Raw genomic sequence first — 26,872 nt, 5'->3', positions numbered from 1 at the left:
CAGCATGCCTCTTCACTCCACCCACAAGCAAAGCCTACGGCTCTTCTCTTGGCTTTAAATGTAAATGTAGCAGGACAAGTATGAATTCCACTATGGTGGGTCACTTTAAAAAAAAAAGAAAAACAGCTTCCCCAAAGAAACAGATGCTTGGGCTGGAGAGTAGCCAACCCAAGTCACTGGAAGGCCTCCTTGTTTCCCGGGGTTCCTTACCTTAGAATTCGTTTCCATGTGGTATTTGGCACAAGCGCGCAGCTGAGACACCCAGAGCTGTTTCTCTTTTGCATCAGCAGCTAAAAGAGAGAAAGAAATGCTTAGAGAGACTGTTCCAAAACACATCCAACCTATTTCTACACCCACCTAAGGAGGTGGGGTGGGGTGGGGCGGCAGGCAAAGGAGTGGGGGGTAGAGGGAACAGCAAATTCAGATCTCAATATTCTCAACTAGCCTGTCCTTAATGCCAGAAATCAAATTACGCTACACTTCAACAGAAAATTCCCTCTTAAACCGCATTAAAAATGTATTCTGAAATATCCATTATAAGAACAATTGTGCCACTTTTTTAACCTGCTCTGAAAAACTCATTTCCGCTCCTTTAAAAAGGCAGCAAGGAAGGAGAAACAAGATTATTTTTTCAATGCCTCAGCCACATGTGGCTAATATGAGGATCAAAGTACAGCTTTTCTCGAGGCCTTTTTGTTATCTACCAGAGCTGTACTGTGGCATTATTAGCATTTACAAAATAAGCATTCAGTTGAATTACCATTTTAATATGTGTTCTCAAGGATTCATATTAGGATCGGACAGAACAAGATACCAAATGCTGCCTTGGAGATCCTCAAATTTCCCCCAAAGAGACATTAAAATGCAAGTCAACTGCATCATCATAACCTTCCATCTGCACCCCCTTCTCTCAAGCACATAAAATGGTTTCTTTAAAATATTATGGATGCATGACAGGTTCTAATAAAATTTAAATCTTTAATTTAAGTGAACAATTAACCACATAAATATTTTAACATATTAATTGCACAAATGTTGACTATGCAGAAAACAATATTCCCCTAGAAATGATAATTGTTTACAAAAATGGGCCTAAGTATCGTTTGTCAATAAAACCCAACTTCAGCTTGAACTTGCAGGTGAAGAAACCTAGAGTTGTAGACCAGAGTAAGACCAGGTGGACCAAACTTTCAAAGACAGAGGATTTTGCAAATCTAGAGCCTTTGTTCCCTAGGAAAGGTGAAGAATTAATTGCCAGTTTGTGGCAATTCCAAAGGCTCAGCACTGAGAACATTCCCAAAAGCTATGCATCTAATGACAACAAGATTCAACTCTCTGTGCAGGTGAGGTGTGAAATGAGAAAACAGACACCCAGATCCTTGTGGGATGGGCCAAGAACCAGCCATAAACATGCAGAAATTTACCCTGTCTTTTCTGGAACTGCCAAGGGTAATAAGTTAACTTAGCCTTCGCAATAATTTCATGTAGATTAAACTTCTATACTTGCTATTAAAACTACCCTTTAAAAAACAACAACTGAGGTTTAATAATCCAGAGAATAATAACTCAAAGGCAAAGTGATATAGCTCAATTGTCAACTCTTGGATTTTTCTCTTTGGTGTGGATTTGCGTCATTTTATAAACCACAGGCAGGGGAAAGTGACATGAAGTCTCCCCCCCACCCCCGCTATTGTTTCTGCTCTAACGATTTATTAAGCAATAAACAGCAAAGCAAAACCAAGGACTATATAAATCTAGCCAGCTGGGAAGCACACTGCACGAATCTCAAAAAAGAACATGAATCTTAGCCCATTTCCCCAAAACTGAAAAACTTCCTTCATCTACAGCCATTTTTATCCTATAGGATGATTCTGAAATATGATTGCTATATAGATTAATAAAGAAACAGTAGCTTATTCCATCTCTTGGCAGTAACACTTGGAGGTGAACAGTGAAATGGACTGAGAGGTGAGGAATTGAGGCCCTCACTCCGGCTTTGCAGAGGCCAGTTCCTGGGCTCGGGGAGAAATAATGAGGCCTTTCCTTCGTACTTGGCCTTTACTTGGGCTGAGAAATATGTCATAAGAATGCAGAATTGCCCTAACCGGTTTGGCTCAGCGGAGAGCGTCAGCCTGCGGACTCAAGGGTCCCAGGTTCGATTCCGGTCAGGGGCATGTACCTGGGTTGCAGGCACATCCCCAGTGGGGGGCATGCAAGAGGCAGCTGAATCAATGTTTCTCTCTCATCCATGTTTCTAACTCCCTTCCTCTCTGTAAAATATCAATAAAATATATTTTTAAAAAAAGAATGCAGAATTACCAACTCCCTGCTGATACTTAATACATACTACTTTCCTCAGACCTTAATACATAACATTGACTCTGTATGTATGTATATACATTCGGATTGTTTTATTGTTGTTGCATTTCGTTATTTCATTAGAAGAATACTGACCATTTTTCTGGCCATGCAACTGTAACAGAATGCTGGAAGAATGATCTAGCAATCAAATTACACTGCCATAGTCAAACCTGGAGTTCCTGAAAACCTGTGCGATGTGTGTGCCTTGGGGTTGGGGGTGGGGTGGGGTGCAGGACCTACAGTGGTGGCCCAATGCTGGACTCTCTCAAGTCACGCTCACTGACCAGGATGCTGAGCACACATCAGTTTTCAAGATGCAAAGAGAAGGCGAGAAAGCACACTGCAGGACATTAACTCAGCACCAGTTGGCTTCTCACCTCGCTCACAACAGATTAAATAAAATATAAGTGAGGGCACAATGCCCTTTAAAAGGCTTGTTTTGTCCGTATTGCCCAAAGTGCCCACGGGGCCCTATTGTGGAGATTGACACCATCAGGTCGGAGAAAACATAGACTGAGCTAATATGAAAAATATCCCCAAGTCCTAGGCCTCAGCTGGCTTGGCAATCACTCACCTTTTCCTTGTCCTTAATTCCCCAATTAGGACAAGCAATTCCTAATGTCAGGCCATCTCCCCACCCCAGGGGTAAGAGAGTTAGCAACCATTTGTCACCACAAAGTCATCAAACAGAGCAAATTGCTCAAGTTGATTCTTTTTTTTTTTAAATCAGAAGACAAGAGAGCCATCACCATGGTGACTAGGACTGTGGCCCACGAGGCCTGTCTGAAAAGTGAGCAGGAAAAGAGCGTACCTCTCAGCTTATACATCTCTCCATTGGCAGAGTACACGACCAGCATGTGGGGAGCTTCGTCGCTCAGGGACACTATGGCTCCAGATAAAGACAGGGTTCCTCGGGGCTTCTGGTGCTTGCTTTGCTCATTCACAAAATACTGCAGGAGGCCAGCCTCAAAGTCCAGCACAAAGTACCTGCACGGAGAAACCACAATGCATCACTCTGCTCCCCAGCCCATTCCTCACCACAAAGAAGAAAAAGGAAAGGGACCCTTAAATCGACATCAAGGCTCCAAATCCAAGAAGCTCGGAACCAAAAGTCCCCACCAGGTGCCCTCAAAGTTAGCCCCCCAGTCAAGAGAGAGCATTCGATAAGAGAGAGAATGGAGCTGGTGCCTGGCCGGTGTGGCTCAGTGGTTGAGCATCGACCTATGAACCATGAAGCGACGGTTCAATTCCTGGTCAGGGCACATGCCTGGTTTTCAGGCTCGATCCCAGTAGGGGGCGTGCAGGAGGCAGCTGATCAATGATTCTCTCTCATCATTGATGTTTCTATCTCTCCCTCTCCATTCCTCTCTGAAATCAATAAAAATATATTAGGGAAAAGAATGGAGTTTGTGGCAGGCACCACAGGGAAGGGGCAGGTCCATTCGGGATTTGGTGCAATGCCCACCACTTCGCCCGGTGCCCACGGATACCACAGTCAACCTCAGAACAGCCACCGAGCAGCAGATGCACCAGGACACAGGCTGTTAGCACACTCCACACGACTTCACATGAGCAGCAGGAATTCTCCAAGCCTCTGTGAGAGGCCCTTTCACACCTGGTAGCAACAAGCTGGGCCCTGAGCTTCCTGCTGGCAGCATGGGTACCGTGAGGCGCCCAGCTGCCTGGGTCATCTGCCAGGGAACGGGAGGTGCTATACAACCACCCGAGCACACGCCAGTGGGCCTTCCTAGACATCATTTTTCATACAAAGAGGCGAATATTTCCTCCACTCCAGAGGGTGGCAAAGCCATTGGGCTCCACCAAATCCCTGTCCTTGGCTTCCAGGAGACACAGCCAGAATCTACAGGGCGGGACGAAACTAGGTTTACAGTTGTTCGTATACAAAATAGTACAATAATTAATCAATAATACAAGAATAAACTCTGTGTTTTGAGTACTCACAATGGTAAACCTACTTCTGCCCCATCCTGTATTTCCAACTTCCCTTGCAGTTAGGATATGGCCATCTAACTGAGCTTTAACAAACAGAGTACGAACAGAGGTAATGCAGGCCTGGCCCCTAACTCCCAGACACCTACACAGACTCACACTCTCTCTATCACACACTTTCTCACGCACACATTGGAATGGAGACAACCTACAGGGCAACTTGAGACCCCCACCATGGGTATGACAAAGGCACAAGAGGGAAGGCGCCTGGGTCCCCGAGTCACCCCCTGGAAGAGCCACCTGCTGAGGAACACCCACTTCAGAAGGCTACATGAATAAGAACATTCTCTTTCATTAGGCGACTGAGATCCAAGTCTGTTACAGCAGTGAGCCTCACAGATTCACCGAAAATCTTTTTAAGTTTCTATTTTTAGATTCTCCCACTTAACATGTGCTCCCGCTCCTTTACGTGGGGCGAAAACCAAATTCCTTCTAGAGGTGAAGCGGGGGGATATCTGAGTTGCCGATGGTCAAATTATGTAAGTGCCGGCCCTGCCTTCTCTCTAGGAGTAAATGTCTCCAGCCTGACCTATATTTGATGTCACTGCCCCTGGCAAGTCGGGGCACTCACAGCTGTGATCCTCACAAGTGGAGGGAAGGAAACCTGGCTCCAGCGACCAACCGCACTGTGTGTCCCCACCCCCACCCCACAGAGCTGCGGCCTCCCTCCACTGATATAAACACCCCACCTTTACACAGCAGGGAGCAAGGGAAGGGGTCCCTGAATGGGCTTCAAGGGAAAGGCATAGCCACTTGGTTGGAAGAAAGGAAGGGCTTAATATCTTCCTCCCTACTGCTTCCATCAACTGATTTATTGGGAATCGGTCAGACTTCCTCTCTCCTACAGGCAGCTGCCCCAAGGCATCCTGTTGAACAACTAACCATATATTTGCAAAGGACATCATTCAGAAGCTGGTACAAAGAAATGAATTGAACGCTGTTGGTTTTTTTCCAATAACGATGACAGAATAACCAATGGATGTCACATTATGCAGGATATGGAGACGTGCTAATGATTTTTCACATTACCTATTTCCAACTGACATCTTAATTCTAACCTCCTGCCTCAGATGGGGGGAAAAAATCGTTATTTCCACTACTTCCTAAAATAGTTTAAATGCAAATGCACAGGCTTGAATCATGGGCACGAAGGAAGACTAATAATTTAAGACCAATAAAGACATTTAAAAACTCAATCATATTTGGAGGGGGCAGTGGGAGACTGATTAAAAAATTGCAACAAATTAAACACAGGTTCTTTCAAGATGGCCTTTGAAAGACAAGTTAGCTTGTGTCACAAACAGTTAAGAGCTGTCCATACGGCATTAAAAAAGGCAGTTTCTGTTGGTCAGATCCCCTGGGAGGAAAGAAATTACATTAGGTTTCCTACAGGGTTATGGCTGTGCCGGGCACTGCTGTTTGGAGCTTGCAGCTATATCTGAAAGTCACAGCTTTCACTCCACATGGGGAAGTTAACCATATTCCTAGATTAGGTTTCATTACACCAAGTGAAATTGCCAGATCAAATCCTGAAACATTCTTCAAAGGCTTTCCTTTTGGAGAAATGAATAGTGTGTTCTTTTTAAATTAATGCTGAGCTTCAGCATGCAACCTGACTGATGTGTAGGTGGGCTTAATTATATACAAAGAGCATATTTTATTTGCTATGTTAACAAACCAAAAATATGTGCTGGAGAGAGAAAGGAGAAAATGAGGAGCAAAATCCAACCCAGGAAGGGAGCCATCTTAATTCTCATCAGGACAGCTCCTGGTGGCACCTTGCCCGTTTCCAACCCTGGGAGCCATGGCAAGCCCCTTCCTTGGAAGGGCTGAGAATAACACTGCCCACTACCATCCTTCAGAGAAACCCCATCGCTCTAGAAAGAACATACAAGCGCACTCATAGACACACCTGGATGTACACACATATGTACTCATACCAATACCCACAGACACTCACACCTGCACACATGCATTCCGATACACTCATGCTCAGACGTGCTCACGTTCATAACATCCCTCTTGAACTAACTCATGCATTCACACTGTAGACACACACTCACATATGTGTACACACATGCACACTCACACATGCTCTTACTTCCACGCATGCACACAGAACAGCCATTACCTACTTCTGCTTTCCAAGTCTTGCATCTCTGAAGGTTATTTGGCTACACCTGTAGCCTTTTAATTCCCCCCCGCCCCGGGCCCCGCAATCTACCTGATATAGTTTCATTAGGTTCAACTTTAGGACCTAAAAGTTGAAAACATACTTTTCACTTTGGGAGCAAAGAGGAATGGGGTCTAGGAGCACACCCACAGTCATGGGCCAAACTCAGCAGGAGCAGAAATACAAAGGGAAAGGATTTGGGGCGGGGGGGTGTCCAGGGAAGAAGCTCATTAAAACTGACAAATTATAACCAAATTACAAGAGAATTACAAAGAGAAAAAATGCAGTGAAATAAATCCTTTGAAGAGGAACTTTTGCTAGACAGGCTGCTCCAGACAAAGAGCTAAATCATTTCATCTAAACGTAAAAGAGAAAATGAAAATGACAAGAGGAAAGGGCCTTCTTACATCTCTCAACTACCTGCTCCTCAGTTAGGTGAGCAGAGATTTCCACCACTGCCACCACCATCCCCCCAACCACCAAGAGACAGAGATTCCAACACTCCAGAAGGCATTAAACTGTCATAGGGCCCGAAGGGCTCATCATCAACCATGAGACAAATATATTCTATTATATAAGAACTTGACCCATTATTAGCCATATGCAGGCATACAATACAACAAGTTTAATCTCAATTACCAGAAAAACTCAATGTGGCCTGTCATAGCAAAATCATTTGGCTAGCTTTCAGATATCTTACAGATATATAAACTGAACCATTGATGAAAAGAATTGCTGATATTTACAGAGCACTTTCTATGTGTCACCCATTTAACTCATTGACACCTCCCAGCAGTCCCAGGAAGTAGATGGGATCATAACCCTTTCTACAGATGAAAACACTTCAAGTACAAAAACACATGCTAAAGACCTTCTAGAAAGGAACCAATGGGTCTAGATTTTAATCCGACTGTCTAGCATTACAGCCCATGGCTCTAAACCAGCAAGCTATTGCGTGCTGATTAAAATAAAGTTTTCACTGTAAAGATGCAAAAACAATAGGGTCAAAAACACAGATTGCAAAATGATAGAAATACAAGAAGACAATAAATAAAACAATCAGAGTGAGAGATGTTAGAATCCTATTGCCCAGAATTTGACAGATATGTAGAAAACAAGTAAAAAAAAACAAAAGAGATTCAAAATAATATAATCACAAGTTTTATTTTAAGTTTTACAAATAATTATATACCCCAATGCATACCCCAATGAAAAATATGACTTTTTAAATGTACATGGAACATTTGCAAAACAGCCAAAAAAAAAAATCTAACATTTAAAAGTAGAAATTTTACTAATCACATTCTTTAACTATACTTTGGAGCAAAATAAGTAGTTGGTATGTTAAAGGCTTAAATTTTAAAATAAATAGTATTCGTTTAAATAATATAACATAATATTATATATCATATATTTTATTTTTATATTAATTATATGATATAACATCACTGTAATTAGGAGAAATATGGGTGAATATTTTTTAATTGTTAAGGTGGAAAAGCATCAGGAGATGAGAGTAAAAACATTAAAAATGATTGCTCTTATTTCTAAATAAAAAGTAAAAACATCTCTAAAGTAAAAAAATAATCCATAGATGAAATTAAAAGACAACCAACATAGTTTTTAAAATTTTTTAAATTGCCTTGCCTTTAAAACAGAAAAAAAACTACGCCTTACAGTTTGGGTCAGCCCTGCTTCTGAATCCATTGGGGAACCTGTTAAAACTATGGATCCCTGATTCCCAACCCACACCTAGAGGATCAGAATCCTCATGGACCAGACGTCAGGAAATCAGGAATGAGAACTTTAAAGTTTCCCTAAATCACCTAACAGTGCAAGCACCAGCACAAAACCAGAGGCAGGATAAGACCTCACAGTGTTATTCCTCGCCCAGCTTTCTTCTGGCCTGCCAAGCTCTTCCCCCCAGTCATTCACTCCGAAAACATCTGAGCACCCATGTGCCCATCCAGTGAGTGGAACACATTACTTAGGTACAACCCAACCTCACTTTGTCTTGGTCTGAAAGCTCCTAAGTCACAACCGCCCAAGCAGTGGGTTTCTTGGCTCTCACTTTGAAGTGTTTTTGAGAAAGATTTAAAGAAACATTGCAAAATCACCTGGCTTAGAGTTTCTGCATAATCAGATCACTGACTAGCGCAGTGGTTCTCAACCTTGGCTGCACATTAGAATCACCTGGGAATCTTTTTAAAATCCTGATTTCTGGGCCTCATCCTCCGGAAATTCTGTTTCTTTGTTACTAATGTTGTGGCCCCACCCCATAAATTGAGAACCACTGGATTAGCGTCATGCAGGTGCTAGAGGGGCCCCAGGGACCAGACTGGATGAAGCAACTGAGATTAAGAACTTCCAGCCCAAGCGGCTGCTGCCTCAGGCTCCCCCCCCCCCCACCCATAAAGCACCAGCATAAGTCAACGTGAACTTTTAACACAAGGTTTGCAGCACACTTGGACTTGACCTACGATGAGATTAGATCTGTTTTTAAGGACTAGGTGATTTAATACCAAAAACACTGAGACCTGTCTAACAAATATCAATACAGGCTTGCAGAATATTGCCACCTCACCTTCAGAACTCCTATTAACTTGTGAGTTTCCGGTGCCTTTAGGTGAGAATGTCACACTATTGTAAGCAAACTGTAAAATGTCAAGATGTATCTTAATGTTCACAACTCATATTTCCGTTCTCGCCATCCACAACGCAGGGAACTTACCTGGGGGTCCCTGTCAAGGGCTGAGTCTTGATTCAAGTCCCTGCTTTGCACTATAAGCTTGAACACACACACACGAAGAAAGATTCTGATAATTGCTAAAACCCTGGGGTAAAGATGGGTGGGCATTCCCCACCAAGGTGAAGACAGATGGGATGCTGGCCTGCGGTGACCGGGAAAGTAATTCAGATCAGAAGCCGGCCCCTGTGCTAAGCTACTCCCCCAAATCTCCAACTGAGTCAGGCCCTAAACTCCACTGCCCCTGCATCCAAGTGTCCTTTATTCTTCCCTCGGGGTGACAGCAGGAAGAGTGTGATTTGGTCGTGAGAGGCCTGACCATGGCCTAGCCCTGTGCCTTCCAATCTCGACCTGCAGCAGAATCAGCTGCAAGCTTGTTAACACACAGGTTCCGGGGCCGCTCCCCCAGAGTCTCTGATTAAGGAGGCCTGGGGAGGAGCACGAGAGCTTGATCTCTAACAAGGGCCCAGGTGAGGCGGCCGCTGCTGCTGCCGGTAGGACCACGCTTTGAGAACCAGTGGTTCTCATTTCTGTGACGAGGTACTTGACCGACTCTCAGCGTGGAGGCCTGCGTCTGCAAAAGCAGAAAGCCGGCTGATACCTTCTGCAAACCACTCCACCATCACTGTGCCTAACGGTCTGCCTGGTTATAAAACGAGAACTTCCAAACGCGCCTATCACATTTCTCCAAGCAGACAGTGATTCGGACCTGCGGCTCATATTGCCTCCTATCAGCAGTTTAGCTCATTGACTACAAGGCCAACAAGACAGAACTTAAAACAAAGGCCTGTGTTTGTTCTTGTCTGGAGGCGCCATGGAAATACTTGGAACATAACCCACACCTGGTTCTCAGTGTGGTCAGCTGTGCACAGGGTCTTTGCTATGGATAAAGCATTGTGGCTACATTCACTTATTTTGTGGTTAAAGAAAAGAGGATCTATATAAGCCCAACTTTTTGAAGAAGTTAGCTTTGATTCCAAAACTAAGTTTTAATTCCAGGAATTCACTCATTTCTTTTCTTATTTATTTATTTATTTATTTATTTAGCTGAGTACCTACACCAAATGAGGCACTGTGTAGGGACAAAGTCCCTCTGATGGGGGAGGGAGAGTGGAGGAACGGCACCAACAAACAATAAAATATTCACTAAAACAGATACAAAACTACAGCTGTGGAAAGTGTCTGGTGGTAAGAAAAGAGTAGAATGTGACCTAGCTTGGGGATTTCCAAGGACAAAATATAATACAGCCACACAATGGAATACTACTTAGCAATAAAAACAAAACACTGATCCATGCTACAATGTGGATGAACCTCAAAAATACTGTGCAAAGTAAAAGACGCCAGATATAAAAGATGACCTGTTGTATAATCTCACTTATATTGTTGTTGTTTGCTTAATTCCCTCACCTTTTTCACCCAGCCCCACAACCCTCCTCCCCTCCGACAGCTGTCAGTCTGTTGTACCTATAAATAAATGTGTGTGTTTTTAAAAAAAAAAAAAAAAAAAACACCTCACTGTTCCTGGCAATAGGCCAGAATAGGTGAAAGTGGCAGAATTATTGTGAGGTTTAACTGACAAGGCCTGTTAATGACCTAGGAATTCAGTGTTAGAAATGTTACACTTGAGATGCCTTTAAAACTCCCAGGAGATGTCCATTAGCAATTGGATAAATGAATCTGGAGCCTAGAGATGGTCTGATCTGGAGATATGAAGTTGAAATCATCTGTAAATAAGTAGCCACTGAAGCAAAAGGCATGGACAAGTTTGCATAGACAGAGAACACAGGGAGGACAAGGGGAGGCGGGGAGGAGGGGGCCTGGGACTAAGACTTGAGGAACTCTAACATGAACCGGCAGACTAGAGAAACCAAGACAGAGAGAGGGAGGAGGAAAACCAGAATCCCAAAAGAGACCATTTAAAAAAGGAGGGAGTCAATTGTGTCAAATGCTAACAAAATGCCCGCAAGATAAGAACTGAAACATGCCATGATACACTGATCTGGATATTTCAAGACTCATGGATTCCCATGACCCTACTTTATTATGAAGCAAATCAGTTCTTGTTGATGTAGCAAGCCTACGAGAGGCAGGAAAAGAATGTCCGTTATCTTCCAAATATGGACTGCCTACATCCACCGTTTCCCAATTACCATGTTCATTTTTACTGGGAACAGTGGGACAATTACGGGGTTGAAACCAGGGTATGTAAACTGAGCTCCGGCACTGATTAACTCGTGGTCTGAAACCAGGTGTGGCAGGGACAGCTGACTACCTACCCAATATCCATTTCTCCTATCTCTCAATTCAAGAAAACCCCAACTTCTAGCTGGGCCCAATGCACTCTGCCAAAATACATTTCCCAATCTTCCTTTCAGCCAGATGTGGTCATCTGACTAAGTTCTAGCTAATGAGGAACAGTGATGGATTCGACTCCTCTCTCCTTTACCAGCTTTTTTTGGGGGGGAGATGGACATGGTGGCCAGAATTCCAAAATCCCCCTTGGACTTTGAGGACACGGCCAGACCTTAGAAATGGCGAAACGTTCAATTAAAAGGAGCCTGGGCCTTTGAAATTTGTGGATCCCAAATCCACTCTGAAAAGCTTACCTCTAAACTTGTACGTGACACAAAAATAAAGCCTGCACATTAGAATTATGAGGTATTGTAGACTGAATTTTGTTCCCCCCAAATTCCTATGTTGAAGCCCTAAGCCTCAGTGTGACTATATGTGGAGATGAGACCTAGATAGAAGAAATTCTGATTAAATGAGGTCAAAAGGATGGAGTTCTTGATATGACAAGTAGCGTCCTTGTAAGAAGAGACGTCAGAGAGCTCACTTTCTTTCTGTGAAAAATGGTAGCCATCTACAAGCCAAGAGAAGAGGCCTCAGAATAAACTTACCCTGCCTGCACCTTCATCTTGAACTTCCCAGCCTCCACAAGTGTGAGAAACAAAGTCCTATCGTTTAAGCCGCCCAGTCTGTGATATGTTACAGCAGCCCAAGCAGACTGGTGTACCTGGCGACTTCTTATAACTCCCAATCCGCTGCATGCACTTTGACCACTTACATCAGAATCTCTCGGGCCAAGACTCAGCTTTTAATAGTTTTTCCAAGCTCCCCAGGTGACTGTAGTTGCAGCCGAATTTGAGAACAGATGGCGGACTCCATCTTAATGCAGACCTACTGATCACAGCTGAACATAAATCCTACACATCAACCCATTTGACATCTTCCTCTACCTGTATGAACATCTTTAAAACAGGATTATAATGCTTATTACTTCCACAAATACTTATCAACCCTCCTATATGCCAGATGCTAAGGATACGCTGGTAAACAGGTCACAATTCCTGCCCTCAAGAAGCATATAGTTAGATTATCTGAAAAGATACATGAATTTGTTCCATGAGCAAAAGCAAGAAATTATGTAACTACTACAGTTATTTGGGGGTAACCATTATACAGGATCCAGAAAAAGTAACATGTATGAGTAGAAATCTTATCACCATACTAAATGGAAGTTCATAACCTATTATAAATCTAAATAGTGTCTCAGAAAGCACTCAGTAATTAATTGCTGAGAATAACTCAACATTATTGCTACACTCTCGTTTCTTACATGCACACATATACACACACTCGGCATCAGAAGCTATGCTTAGTCAATTAAACTGAATTTAGGTCATACTTTTGTGATGATGGGGTGATTACTCAAAATCTCTACCTCTTCAAACAAACTGATGATTGCCAGATGGAGAGTGTTGGGGGGATGAGTGTAAAAAGTGAAGGGATTGAAAAGTAGAAATTGGCAGTTATGAAAAAATCACGGGGATGTAAAGTACACTATAGGGAATATAGTCAATAATATTGTAATCACCATATATCAGATGGGAACTAGACTTATTATGGTAATCACTTCATAATTTATTCAAATGTTTAATCAGTATGTTGTACACCTCAAACCAATATACTACTGTGCGTCAACTGTAATTGAAAAAATAAAGGAATTATTTATTAACTAGTAGCCCTGTGCACAAATCCGTGCGTGAGTAGATTGCTGCCTCTTACCTCAGCTGGCCACCCCACCCACCGATGCTGGTAGCTCTCCACCGCTCTTAGCTTGCTGCCCCGCACTCCTGTAGCTCTTGGCCGCTTGTAGCTTGTAGATCGGTCGAGACGTTAGAGTGTCCTGGCTAATTTGCACATTCCTCTATTATTATATTAGATTATGCTTAGTATAATCTACACTTCACATGTATGATCATCAGGAACAAGGATGCATTCAAGAAACTCAAACTCCAAGAACTGTACGACAGAAGCATAAATGAAGCATTCACCATTGTTCATAAAACTTTCAAAACACAAATCCCTTTAGATCCTCACATGATTGATCACCATCACACTGTATAGAGGATAAAGGACTATTTCATCATTTTTCAGACTTCACATAAGAACAATAATTACTCCCCCCAAAGACTATTTAAGATTATATCCATTTGAGGATCAAATGCTGTGGGTTCTAAGCATAAAGACCACACATTCCAGAGGATCTAATCAAATGGAAACTTCTCATATTTTTTGCAAAGAATAGCATTATTTCTTTACAAATCTATGAATTTTTTATCTCTGCTTCCAGTTCTCATCAATCTTTGTGAAAACCAGCACATCTTAAGGCTCCCTCTTTGGAATCCAAGCCTGGAGATAATGATTTTTTAAAAACATTAAATAAGATCACCATGTACTCCTGATTAAAATCCTTGAATGGCTTCCCACTGTATTCAATGTAAAATCCAAAACCCTTTATAAGCCTAAAGATTTTGCATGTCCCAGCTCGGTTCACATCTGTTTCCTCAGCAAATCTCCTCCTCATTCCTTCTGCTCCTGCAACACTGGCCATCTTCCTGATTCTTTCTCTTTCATGCCTCAGAGCTCTCATCTTGCGTTCCCCCTGCCTGGACACCTGTCCCCTACTCTTGGTCTGGCTAGTTCTTACTTGTCCTTTCAGATCTCAGCTTAAAAGTGTCGATCTTTCAGCAAAGCCTTCCCTTCCCACCAATCTACACCAGATCCCCTGTCACTCTGCCCAAAGCATATTGCCTTGTCTCTCACAAGTTATCAATCTTTATACTGGCCATCTTCCTGATTCTTTCTCTTTCATGCCTCAGAGCTCTCATCTTGCGTTCCCCCTGCCTGGACACCTGTCCCCTACTCTTGGTCTGGCTAGTTCTTACTTGTCCTTTCAGATCTCAGCTTAAAAGTGTCGATCTTTCAGCAAAGCCTTCCCTTCCCACCAATCTACACCAGATCCCCTGTCACTCTGCCCAAAGCATATTGCCTTGTCTCTCACAAGTTATCAATCTTTATAATTATTTGTGAGATTATTGGCTAAACCACACACTCACTAGACTGTACCCTTCTTGAGAACAGGAACCAAATCAGGTTTCTTTCCTGCTGACTCCTCAATGCCTATCTAGCAAAAAGAAAAGGAATTTAATTATAATACTACATCACCTGGGCAAGTCACCTAACATCTCAGTGCCTCAGTTTCCTATCTATAAAATGGGACTAAGAAGACCACCTCACAGAGCTATGCTAAGGCTTAAATAAGCTAATATACATAAATCACTTTAAACAGTGCCTGATGCATTGATAACGCTATCTAAAAGGTTGCTCCTTGCCAGTCCTAATACAGCACCGCAAGTCAGTCATCAGTATCCTGGGCACCCCTCTATGAAGTCTCAGATTCCACAGGGGGCAGTGAGAGAAAACAGCAGCTCAACAATGAAGAAAGCTGAGAGCACATTGAAAGATGGAGGATTTATTAGTTCTTGTACTTTTCTGGCATTTCCAGTTCCATGCCCTTCCTCCTGGATCCTCTTTCTATTCCAAAGATACATCAAATACAAGAGGACATAGCAAAGAGCACTCATACAGCCTTTCCTGCATTTATTCCTTCAGCAGAGCACCTACTAAGTACCAGGCACTGTACTAGGCGCCGAGAATACAGCAATGGGTGGGGCAGACAAAAATCCCTGCCTTCATCTCATGGGCCCTCTATGAAGATAGCAGGGACGGTAGAGGAGATAATAATTGCTAATATCTGCCTAATCCTCTGATGTAAAAACTATTATTACCCCTTTCTAAAGATAAGGAACTGAGGCACAGAGAGGGTCTCTCATTTACCAGAGTCACACAGCCAATCGGCAGCAGAGATTATGTGAGCCTAGGCAATCTGGCCCCTAAACACTCTACTATCCTGCCTCTCTCAAAAAGATAGGAACATGCTAAATCTTCCATCTCAGACCACAGGGCCTCAACCATAAGAATCTTCTAAAAGCAGGGGCACAGGGTGGGAGGGAAGACATGTCAGGAGATGTCAAATATGTATGTATTCAGACTGCAAGTCAAAGGTGAGATTTCTGCTAAAACCAGTGAATTAAGCTTGCCCAAGAGAAATTTCTCAAGGATTCTGCAGGCAACTAACACCTAGGAGAAGGGAAGGAGAGGAGATGAAAGGGGAAAATCCAAACACTAGGGTCCAAAGAATTCTCACAAGGGCTGATGAGTTTGTGAGATCAAGCATCCTGCTTCTTCCACCTCTGCGGGCGCTGGTTCACTAGCTCTCCCCCTGGTCCTCCGCAAGCATGGGCTTTAATCCGCTTTATTGCTTGATTACCTTCCCCCAGCATGGGATCCCAAGCCTCCCAAACTGGCAGGAAACCAGACACTCAGCAGGAGCCTAATAGCCGCCCAGTTAGTCAGCAGATCTCAGAACTGGGAGAAAGGACTGAGCAGGTCTAGCAATTACTGCCAGGCACTCATCTTAAGAAGAAGCCAAAATGTATGTGGGCACTCAGGTCTGGCTGCCCACTAAGAGCCTTAGCAAAATATACATGATTCCAAAATGAAATTCGCTGGCTGGCTCTAACCCGAAGGGGCAAGCACACCAAAAATGCCACCAAAAACAAGATTAAAATCTCAACTCTTCCTCCAACGCATGTCCCAAGGCCTCCAGGCAATATGATCAACCATGACCACAACACTGAATCCAAAAACAAAACCGCCTCAAGGCTGTCAGGGTCCTCCTGGGTGACTGTGGGCACATGTTTGCCCTCTGGGGAACACATAATCCCAAACAGAGGACAGAGTGGGCTGAAATGTCCACACACTCTCACTCTCCACTGACTCTGGGAGAACTTCAATCAGAACCATTTCCAATCTGGTCTGACCTTGTTGGAGATCTGACCTCCGGAAACAGCTGGTGTTTTGCCACTGACCTCAAATAAAGGTGGAACTTCCCTGTTCTGGGGAATAGGAGGAGGTGTCATCTAATAGACAGAATTCTGGGTTTTTAGCTTTCTTTCCAAAGAATTTTTCTTGAACTGGAGGCAGCTACAAACATATCTATATTGCCACCTGAACACAAACCAAACCTGTAAGAAACAAAGGAATCAGGTAGGACTTTCGAGAGGATCAAATTAAGTTATTATTTGTAAATTGCTTAGAACAGTAACTGGCACTTAGCAAGCACAAGATGTATATGTAATTACTAGAGGCCTGGTGCACAAATTCGTGCACCAGTGGGGTCTCTCGGCCTGGCCTGCAGGACTGGACCGAAACCGGCTCTCCGACATCCCCCAAGGGGTCCCGGATTGTGAGAGGGCACAGGCCAGGCTGAGGGACCCCATCAGTGCATGATCAGACCCAGGGAGGGACCGCGGGAGGGTTCCAGGGCATGTCCGGCCCGTCTCACTCAGTCCCAATCAGCCAGACCCCAGCAGCAAGCTAACCTACCGGTCGGAGCATCTGCCCCCTGGTGGTCAGTGCACATCACAGCAAGCAGTTGAGTGGCCTTAGCATATCATTAGCATATTACGCTTTGATTGGTTGCATGGCTGACCAGTTGACCAGACACTTAGCATATTAGGCTTTTATTATATAGGATTTGTCAAATAACAAATTAAAGAAATATTTACCAATTACTCTTAAAGAAAATCCTAGCCCAGTCAGCGTGGCTCAATGGGTGAGCATTGACCTAGGTCCTAGGAGGTCATGGTTTGATTCTCCGTCAGGGAACATGCCTGGGCTGTGGGCTGGATCCCCGGTGTGAGGTGTGTAGGAGGCAGCCAATCAATGGTTCTCTTTCATCATTGATGTTTCTCTTTCTCCCTCTCCCTTCCTCTCTGAAATCAATAAAAATATATAAAAATAAATTCAAAATAAATAAATAAATGACCAGCCACTTAGCAAAATAATCACTTCTCAACCATTCAGGACCAATTCATCCACGGGGGACCACCCTGAGCTTCTGGTCCTCCCCGGACTGGCCACGCCTCCTCTCCAGCAGGAAATAAAGGTGAGGACCAAATCTGCCACACACGGTTGGCCACTACCAGATTTGATTCAAATTTCAGGGATAAAAGAAGCAGCACCTAAAGGTGACAATGATGTTTTTAGATCATCCATGGCAAACAAAGAAATCACTGAGGTAATTTCTAAAAGCAGGGGCACTGAAGTCATGGAAGACAGCTTTGCCTACCAACCCAGCTTCTGCAGAAGGTTTTATGTCCAGAGAACTCTTAGGGCTCTGGGAAGCCAGACATTTCTCCAACTCGCTGGAGAAGCAGTGAAATTACACAGCCTGCCTCTGAATTATTGATGTCATAATTTATTGAAAGGTCTCCATTAGGTCATAGGTCACACCCCAGATGCAATGCCTTGGACCTACCCAAGGGTTTGTGACCAGAGATAAAAGCAATATTGAGCCAATTTGTCATGAGCATGTGCTGGGTGCAAGGCCCCTGGCCCTCGGGCCCTGGCCAGCACTCACAGCTTCCAGCGCATCATCTGATTGTCTCAGTTCGTCGTCTCATAAACAGGGCAGGTATTCTTTACTCCATGTTACTGACATGAAACGTAGGCTGGTGAATTTAAGTGACTTTCCCATTGTCCCACAGCTAGTTTGTAAAGGGACCAGAACTAGGGGCAGATATTTGATTAAATTATTTCATTAAATTAAGAGGTTCCCTCTATCTTATGTTTATATTCACAGATATTCTTCTAGATGCTGGGGCTAGAACAATAAACCAGACAGATAAAAACCCCTACCTTCAGGTAGCTTACATCCTATTGTGAGAGAGAAATTACAGACATATAAACAGATATGGTAAGAGTCAATGAGTGCTTTAGAAAGAAAGAAAACAGTATAGTGCTAGAAAGATGGGGGGAAAGGGGAGAGAGGGGGCTGCCATCTGGAGTGTGCTAACTTCCATGGGTCAGGGAAGGCCTGTCTATAAGGTGGATCTGAGCAGAGACCAGAAGGAAGAGGGTGAGGTGTGTTGCCTGAAGGAAATAACTGTGTTAGGGCAATAGATATAAAATCAGAAGTGGGAGTGGGCTGGGAGCACTGGAAACAGCAGAAGAAAGGCCAGGGGGAAGGAGCCAAGCGAGCGAGGGGACAAGTGACGGGAGGTTTACCTCGAGAGGCAGCCAGAAGCCAGATCTCACGAGGCCTTGCAGACCGTGGTTAAGGACTTCAGATTTTATTCCAGAGACCGGGGGGGGCGGGGGTGTTTTGGAGGGCTCTGACCCTAAAAGGATCACTCGGGAAGGATGTTCAAGTGGCTGGTGGGAGAAGTGGGGCGGGCCATTAAGAGCTCACTGTCACAGTCCAGGCAGAGATTTACGTCGACAGATAATGGATAGCATGGCACAGACAGGTCACATGGAAGGCTGTCCCTGCTAGTTCTTCCAGCACAACTGAGAAAGACACCCCCTTCTCTCCCAAGTCTGATAACTTGTTCCTCTACCCGCTGATTTAGAGGCAGCATGGCCAACCTGGGACGATGGCACCAGGTGCTTTTACTGTGTAAAGGGTCGACTTGGGTCACCTGTTCCCTGGTGAGAATGGGGTTAAGGAAAGGATGGGAAAGGAAACACCAGCCTTGACTTTGATTTCCTATTAAGTATGTCTGCTTGCCTCTACACCTTCTGAGAGTCTCTAGATCAGCGGTTCTCAACCTGTGGGTTGCGACCCCTTTGGGGGTCAAACAACCCTTTCACAGGGGTCGCCTAAGACCATCGGAAAACACATATATAATTACATATTGTTTTTGTGATTAATCACTATGCTTTAATTATGTTCAATTTGTAACAATGAAATTGGGGGTCACCACAACATGAGGAACTGTATTAACCCTTTGCGGTCGTATTAAATTTGGACATGGGTGTCGTACTGGTCGGAATTAATTTCCATTGAAAGAGCAGTGATACATAACATGCAAGATTATGAAGGATAAACAAGATTTATTAATTCTTTTTTGGAACTACATCACTACTAGTAGAATCACTACAAACGTTATCACTTTCTACGTCAGAGTCAGTATTCAAGGTGCCAAAATAAAACTCTTCATCGTTACTTTCAGATTCGCAGTACACTTCTTTTGGTAACTTTCTTTTTGCCATTTTGGAGTATTATTTTGAAATATCTTAACAAGCGAGAATGCCTAATTACAGTTAAACGTAATTTGTAAAGCTTTATTTGAAATTCTGTGAAGTATCTCCGAAGCTTGTCGATTTCTTCACTCTCAAAAGGCGACTGACTCGCCACGGTGTTTTGCATGGCAAGTGTGGAACGACCGCGTTTGTTTATATTGAGTTTCGAAATCTCCGATTTGTCGGGGCAATGTTTTGGTTCGTGACAAGGTCGCTTAGACACTTAAGAGCTTTCAGAGAAATTATGAACTGGTACATGAATGAATAGAGTTAAGATTCGTACGGTTCCTTGCTGTGGTGGCTGAGAGCAGACATACGACCAGACGGTAGAAAAGCTTTGGTGGCTGAGAGTAGACAAACGACCGCAAAGGGTTAAAGGGTCGTGGCATTAGGAAGGTTGAGAACCACTGCTCTAGATGGTGGCAATCAATTCCCTGACAGAATACTCCACTTCCATAGGCCAGGATATTGTGTAGGTACCTGGAGCACATTGATCCATGGATGACGGCAGCACTTTGGGGCAAAGAAGTGGAAAGAGATGAGCAGCTCCCCTGGAGCACTGCAAGTAGCAGGCTCAATCTGGCTTTCACTTCACTGGTGATTAGTAACCAACAGGAACCCTTGAAATCACTTCAACAACATCCATCAGAGAGTGCAGCCGGCCACAGGCCCTCCAAAGACGAGGGGACAGATCATGACACCTAGAAAAAGGTATCGTGCCCAGCTGGCATGGCTCATTGGGTTGGGCACTGACCCATGAACCAAGAGGTCACCGGTTTGATTCTTGGTCAGGGCACATGCCAAGGTTGCAAGAGTGTGCAGGAGGCAGCCGATAGATCTCATCGGTGTTTCTAACTCTCTATACTTCTCTCTTCTCTCTCTAAAATCAATAAAAACATATTTTTTTTAAAAAAAAGGAAAAATATCTTAAAATAATAAAACATTAAAACAAAGTTAGCATTCATCAGAATTCTTCATTCCTTTTCCTTTCTATAGAGTGAGGTACTGGAAACCTACCTAGAGGTTAACAAAGTAATGGGAGAGCTTCCATCACCTTTTCAGAGGGCAGGCCTCGGCCCGCTGGTGTTCTCTCCAAACCACTCTCCTTTCTGCTCAAACTACTGAGGTGATAAATCATCTTATCACCAAGGCCCACAGTCTCTACACAGCGCTCTCCACCAAGAGGAGCACGCCGGCACTCAGCCAGAAGACCAACTTGATTTGGTTTCTGGTCTTCTGCACTGTGTTCTGTGGAACTGTTTCTAAGGCACCTGGAGATCAGTCCTGGGACAGGGACTAGCATAATGGAAAATAAAAGATTCTCTTAATTTTATGACGCTCGTGGCTGATGAAAGCTATCACTGGCGCAGCTCAAGGTTAAAAAAAATAGATAAAAGGAGAGGGGAAGAGGAAACTCCTCACTGAATCGCCTTCTCTCAGCAGATTATTTCAATGGAAAAAAAGAAAAAAAATAGCAAATTAACATTTCTGCAGTGACTCACTGACTCAGCAGAGCTGCTTTGGCATCCCGGCAATTTCGGATCAAATGAGTGTGCTGTGGTTGCCATAGACCAGTGATGGCGAACCTTTTGAGCTCGGCGTGTCAGCATTTTGAAAAACCCTCACTTAACTCTGGTGCCGTGTCGCATATAGAAATTTTTTGATATTTGCAACCATAGTAAAACAAAGACTTATATTTTTGATATTTATTTTATATATTTAAATGCCATTTAACAAAGAAAAATCAACCAAAAAAATGAGTTCGCGTGTCACCTCTGACACGCGTGTCATAGGTTCGCCATCACAGCATCCATTCTCCCAGCCTCACATCCACCTATTTCAATTGCTCCCATTCTGAGTAGCTGCTTTGAAACCTAACACCTTTAAAAAAAAAAATCTGAGAAGCAGAAGACACTGAAAGGTAAAGTCCAGGGGCACCAGAGGCAGGCTGCCAGGCGATTCGGAAGATAACCACTTAGCACCCTTGCCCTCTGGTTTTTAAACAACAGAGACACTGGCTTCAGGAATGCACAAGGCATCTGCAGAGTTCTGAGGCTAGACCTCCAGAGATTCTCTCCCCTCTGCTCTCCTTCCTGCCAAATGAATATATGACGGATCAAAGGTAGCACTGAAATACTGCTCGGTGTTCCACTGCAAAACATAACGAACAGCCGTCGCTTCATTTGAATCTACGAGTCTCCCAAGCCTTCCCATATTTATAGCATGCCTCAATTACCTCCCTAATAAACCACTCCGTGAATTAAAGGGCCCCTCCTTCCTGTATTCCAATCATCATGTAACCCAGCAGGCTCTCATCTCAAACATGGTGCAAAATAAAATGTTTTTTGTTGTTGTTAATCCTTACCCGAGGATATCTGCCCATTGTTTTTAGAGAGAGTATAAAGGAGGGGAGAGACAGAGAGAGAGAAACATTGATGTGAGAGAGAAACATCGATTGGTTGCCTCCCACATGAGCCCCGACCAGGGCCAGGGATCAAGCCTGCAACCAAGTACGTGCCCTTTTTGACCAGAATCTAACCCGGGGCCCTTCAGTCTGAGGGCGGATGCTCTATTCACGGAGCCAAACCGGCTGGGACATTAAAATGTTCTCAAGCAGAGATCACTGTTTCCAGGTCTGCCACACCAGGGCTGTTCCTTTGATTCTTTTCAGCACAATGGTACAGCTTTCTGCACACCAAAGCAGGGTTCCTATTAAATGCAGCACCCACAGGGAACCCAGATCCGGCCCATTCTGCTTCAGGGGACTCGAGGCCTGGGGCAGAGCCCCCGCCCCCAACAGGAGTTGGTAAACCTTTTTTGGAAAGGGCCAGAAAGTACATATTTTAGACTCAGTGGGCCATACAGTCTCTGCCTTAACTACTCTGCTGACATAAGACAAAAGTCCCCAGAGTTAATAGTAAACAAACAGACATGGCTGTGTCCCAATAAAACTTTATTTACAAAAAAAAGGCAGTGGCTGGATCTAGCAGATAATCTTGAAGCTACCCCTGCAGGTGACGAGGGGAAGTGTTCTGAGCCTTTTACCACCTTTCCCAGGTCAGTGATTGCAGGCCTTATACATACACCCTCGTGGGAATGGCAAACACCATTAGGCTTGGGTAAAACTTCCACCATTCCTCCCATTACGACTTTCTTTTACCTTGTTCGGGATACAAAGTAGCCTCAAGAGACCAACATGCAAGTGTTAGTTATCCTTCTTCTGTGAATACGGCTATATTATGGAAATAGGTAGCTTTGGTTGGCAGGCCTTGCTTATAAACAACAAGTCTCAATTTTTTCATACAGAGCTGGCGCTGGAAGGTCAGGGCCCACTGGGAATTTCTCTATGTCCTCCATGCAAACAGACACTGACTGAAAATGTAAGTTTAGTTGCAAAACATTGTGAATATACTTAAATGCCTCAGAACTTTATACTTAAGAATAAAGTAATAAATTTTATGCATATTTTACAACAATAAAATCAGTATTTTGAAAGGCAAAATACTGATAGCCACAGGGGGAGAAAAAAACACGAATGATAACTTGGAGGAAGACTTAATTATTGAGGAGTTCCAAATGGCAGAAAAAAGCAATGTGTTCTAAACTTTTAAAATGAAATGGAAGCTCTGGGCCTCTTACAGGGTCGAAAACCAAGTTGATCATATACATTTTTGTTACTGAAGCCTTTACGCATTTCGAGCATGTCTCCCCTTTGATGCTAGAGTTCACATTAGCCCTCAATACACTGTTTGACGACAATAAAAACTCTCAATAAAGCTGTCACAGAATGACAGAGTTTCAGCGCTGAAGGGGACCTTGGAAGATCCACTACCCAGCAGTTCTCATCCTTTTCCCTCCGCATCAGGCACGATAGATGGGTGTTCACGGCCATGATGAATGATGCAACATCCACCCCCATGGCTTGCTCGCTCCATTTCCTTCTCTGCTGCTCAAGAAAGTATTTCAGGAGGCGAGTAAGAGGGACATTATATGACTACCCTTGAATCCAGTCTAGTTTTCTTCTTAAGTAAGGTTTCAGCAAACTTAGATACCTATTTATGTGGGTGTGCCCCAAAACCCACATATAGTGAGAACTGATGTATAATTCAATCTAATCAGAACTTTTAAAATACCATATAGGGTTGGTATGTGCTTTTCATTTACACCACATAGAAGAGGGGACTCAAATACCAGCCATGGAGTCCATGTAGGTCTTTGTAAACCTAAGTCACATGGTGGAAGTGGTCACATGAATACTAGTAGTTTTATAAATTCAAATTAAAAAAGCAAAATCAAACAGTTCCACCTCTCTGTGCATGCATTAGTCCAGGTTAGCTTAGACCACAGGCTAGCTTAGAAAAACTTAAAAGACTGACTAGACAATGTGAACACAACCCAATATCTATATACATAAAAGCCTAAGCAACCGTTCGACCGTTTGACTGGTAACTATGATGCACACTGACCACCAGGGGGCAGACGCTCAACGCACAGGCATGGAAACATGGAATAGACTGATGAATCTCAAAGGGAAGGGGGGGAGGGAGGGTGGGAAGAGATTAACCAAAGATCTTATATGCATACTAGAAGCCCAGTGCACGGATTCATGCACCGGCGGGGTCCCTCGGCCTGGCCTATGGGGACTGGGCTGAAACCAGCAGTCTGACATTCCCCCAAGGGGTCCCGGATTGCAAGAGGACGCAGGCCAGGCCGAGGGACCCCACCGGTGCACGAATCTATGCAAAGGGCCTCTAGTACCAGGTATATACATAAAACTCTCTGAAGACTTTAGTTGTTACTGAAGCAATTATTCAGAACCCAGATGTGTACTATGCAGTACTATGTCTTGTCATATTTCTACCCACCCAAATCTAGGAGAGTGGGGGGAATTCTCATCTTCCTGGAAAATCAAGAATGAAGCAAAGACTTATCGTCTGTTAGGACTGCTGTAATAGAAGACTATAGACTAGGCTTATACAAGACAAAATTTCATTTCTCACAGTTCTGGAGGCCAGAAGTTCAAGATCTGGTGACACCCCACATCCTGGTTCACAGACAGCTGCCTTTTTGCTGGGTCCTCCTATGGTGAAAGGGACAAGGGAGCTCTCTCGGGACTCTTTTATAAGGACACTAATCCCATTCATGAGGGCCCACCCTCATGACCTAATCACCCACCAAAGGACCCCACCTCCTAACACTATCACATGGCAATTAGGTTTCAACATATGAATTTGGGGCAGGGGGCAGGGAGGTGAGCACACTCATTCAATCTATGGCAAAACTATAACCATTCCTTCCTCCTTTTGTTTTCAAGCCAGTCCTAAAGGAAGCTCAGCTGTCTCCCTGGAGTAGCATTTCCCCAAGTGTGTTGAAAGGTGTCAGTGAATAAAAAGGGTGCTCTCATCAGCTGAATCTGAGAAATCCAGCCAAACTGAAACTGAACCAAACATCCGTTTCTCTACTGCATGACTTGTCAGCCTCTATAAATACGGACGCTGTGTTCACTGTGTAGTTCCACGAGGACATGGCAGAAGGCAGTGTTTTCCAAACTTACTAAACATAGGACGTTTCCTTGGCAGTATATCTTGTGGGACTAGTGTTCCATGGAGTTTACTTTGGGAAATGTCACAGCAAAAGTATATCTAAGGTGGGACTCTCATTTCCCAATAGGTGGGAATATTTGAGCCCAGGATTCTAATTTCCTAGAATGAGGCCATCTAAATAGGATTATTAGAATCCATTTGCCTGCTATAATAACTATGCTACTGAGTGGTCACTAGCCACATGTGGCTATTTCCACTCATATTGATTAAAACTTCATAAAATTTAAGATTTAGTTCTTCTGTCATGCTACCCACATTTCTTCTTTTTTAAAAAATATATTTTTATTGATTTCAGAGAGGAAGGGAGAGGGAGAGAAAGAGAAACGTCAATGATGAGAGAGAACCACTGATCGGCTGCCTCCTGCGTGCCCCACACTGGAGATCGAGTCCACAACCCAGGCATGTGCCCTAACCCAGAATAGAACTGTGGCCTCCTGGTTCATAGGTTGACGCTCAACCACTGAGCCATGCCGGCTGGGCATGATACCCACATTTCAAGTGCTCAATAGTAACATGTGGCCACTGGTTATTATATTGGACAGTATACCTATAGGTCTTCTCCATCATTGTAGGTCTATCGGCAGGATTGCACTAGAATGTAAGCTTCCTATGTTCAAGGGTGTGTCTGTTGTGTTTTCTAATGTATCTACAGGTGCATCCAGCATGATGCTTTGAATGCAGCATTTTTTGAGTAAGTAGCTGTTGACTGGTAACAGGAAATATAAATATACAGAACACAAATAAGAGTTGTCCTGCTCTGCAATTTTTCTAACCCCTCTCTCTCTCCTCTCCTAACTCCTGTCCTCAAATTCTCTGGTGACCAACCATGCAACATCCCTCAATATGCATGGACCTTGAAGGCATTCTGCTAAGTGAAAAAAGTCAGAGAAAGACAAATCTGTATGATCTCATAGAATCTTAAAAAAGCCAAACTCATAGAAACAGAGAGTAGAATGGTGGTTGCCAGGGGCTGGGAGTGGGAGAAATAGGGGATGTTGGTCAAAGGGTGTAAACTTTGAGTTATAAGATGAATACATCTGGGGCTCTAATGTATAGCATGGTGACTAATACTTAACAATACAGTATTATATACTTGAAAGTTGCTAAGAGCGTAAATCTTAACTGTTCTCACCCCCGCTAAAAATTATATGAAGTGATGGATATGTTAACTAACCTTATGATCATTGCTCAATATATACACCTATTAATTCATCACCTTTTACACCTTAAACTTACACAATGTTGTATGTCAATTATATCTCCGTGAAGCTGGGGAGGGGGAGGAACCTCAGCATGGATCCAGCACTATGTCCAGCAAGACAGTAACCAATCACACAAGTTTTTATTTACCCTCACCAGCACTGTTCGAATTCTAGCAAAAAGGCTAAAACACACAATCCTGGGTCCACTGATACTGGGTTGAACTCAGAGGGCCTAGAACATTTCATAATTAGTCAACATGTTAAAACCAACGTGCATATT

The 26,872-nt window shown here is 43.6% G+C and overlaps 1 protein-coding gene across 4 annotated transcripts in view; it reads right to left on the bottom strand.

Annotated features, from left to right (window-relative positions):
• The window catches only part of OSBPL10 (oxysterol binding protein like 10), a 210,927-nt gene that overhangs the window by 136,718 nt on the left and 47,337 nt on the right, over nt 1–26,872 (bottom strand). For all 4 annotated transcript variants that reach the window (XM_023752952.1, XM_023752953.1, XM_006087580.3 and 1 more), the window contains exons 2-3: nt 3,173–3,348; nt 211–290 (exon numbers count right to left, since the gene is read on the bottom strand). In XM_023752952.1, the coding sequence (XP_023608720.1) occupies nt 211–290; nt 3,173–3,348 (256 nt within the window). The remainder of the gene's footprint in view (nt 1–210; nt 291–3,172; nt 3,349–26,872) is intronic.

The sequence above is a fragment of the Myotis lucifugus genome, unplaced genomic scaffold (assembly GCF_000147115.1).
Source record: "Myotis lucifugus unplaced genomic scaffold, Myoluc2.0 scaffold_39, whole genome shotgun sequence".
In the NCBI taxonomy this organism is placed as follows: domain Eukaryota; kingdom Metazoa; phylum Chordata; class Mammalia; order Chiroptera; family Vespertilionidae; genus Myotis; species Myotis lucifugus.
The sequence above is the reverse complement of the archived record's forward strand: the minus strand, read 5'-3'. Positions and strand labels throughout refer to the sequence as shown.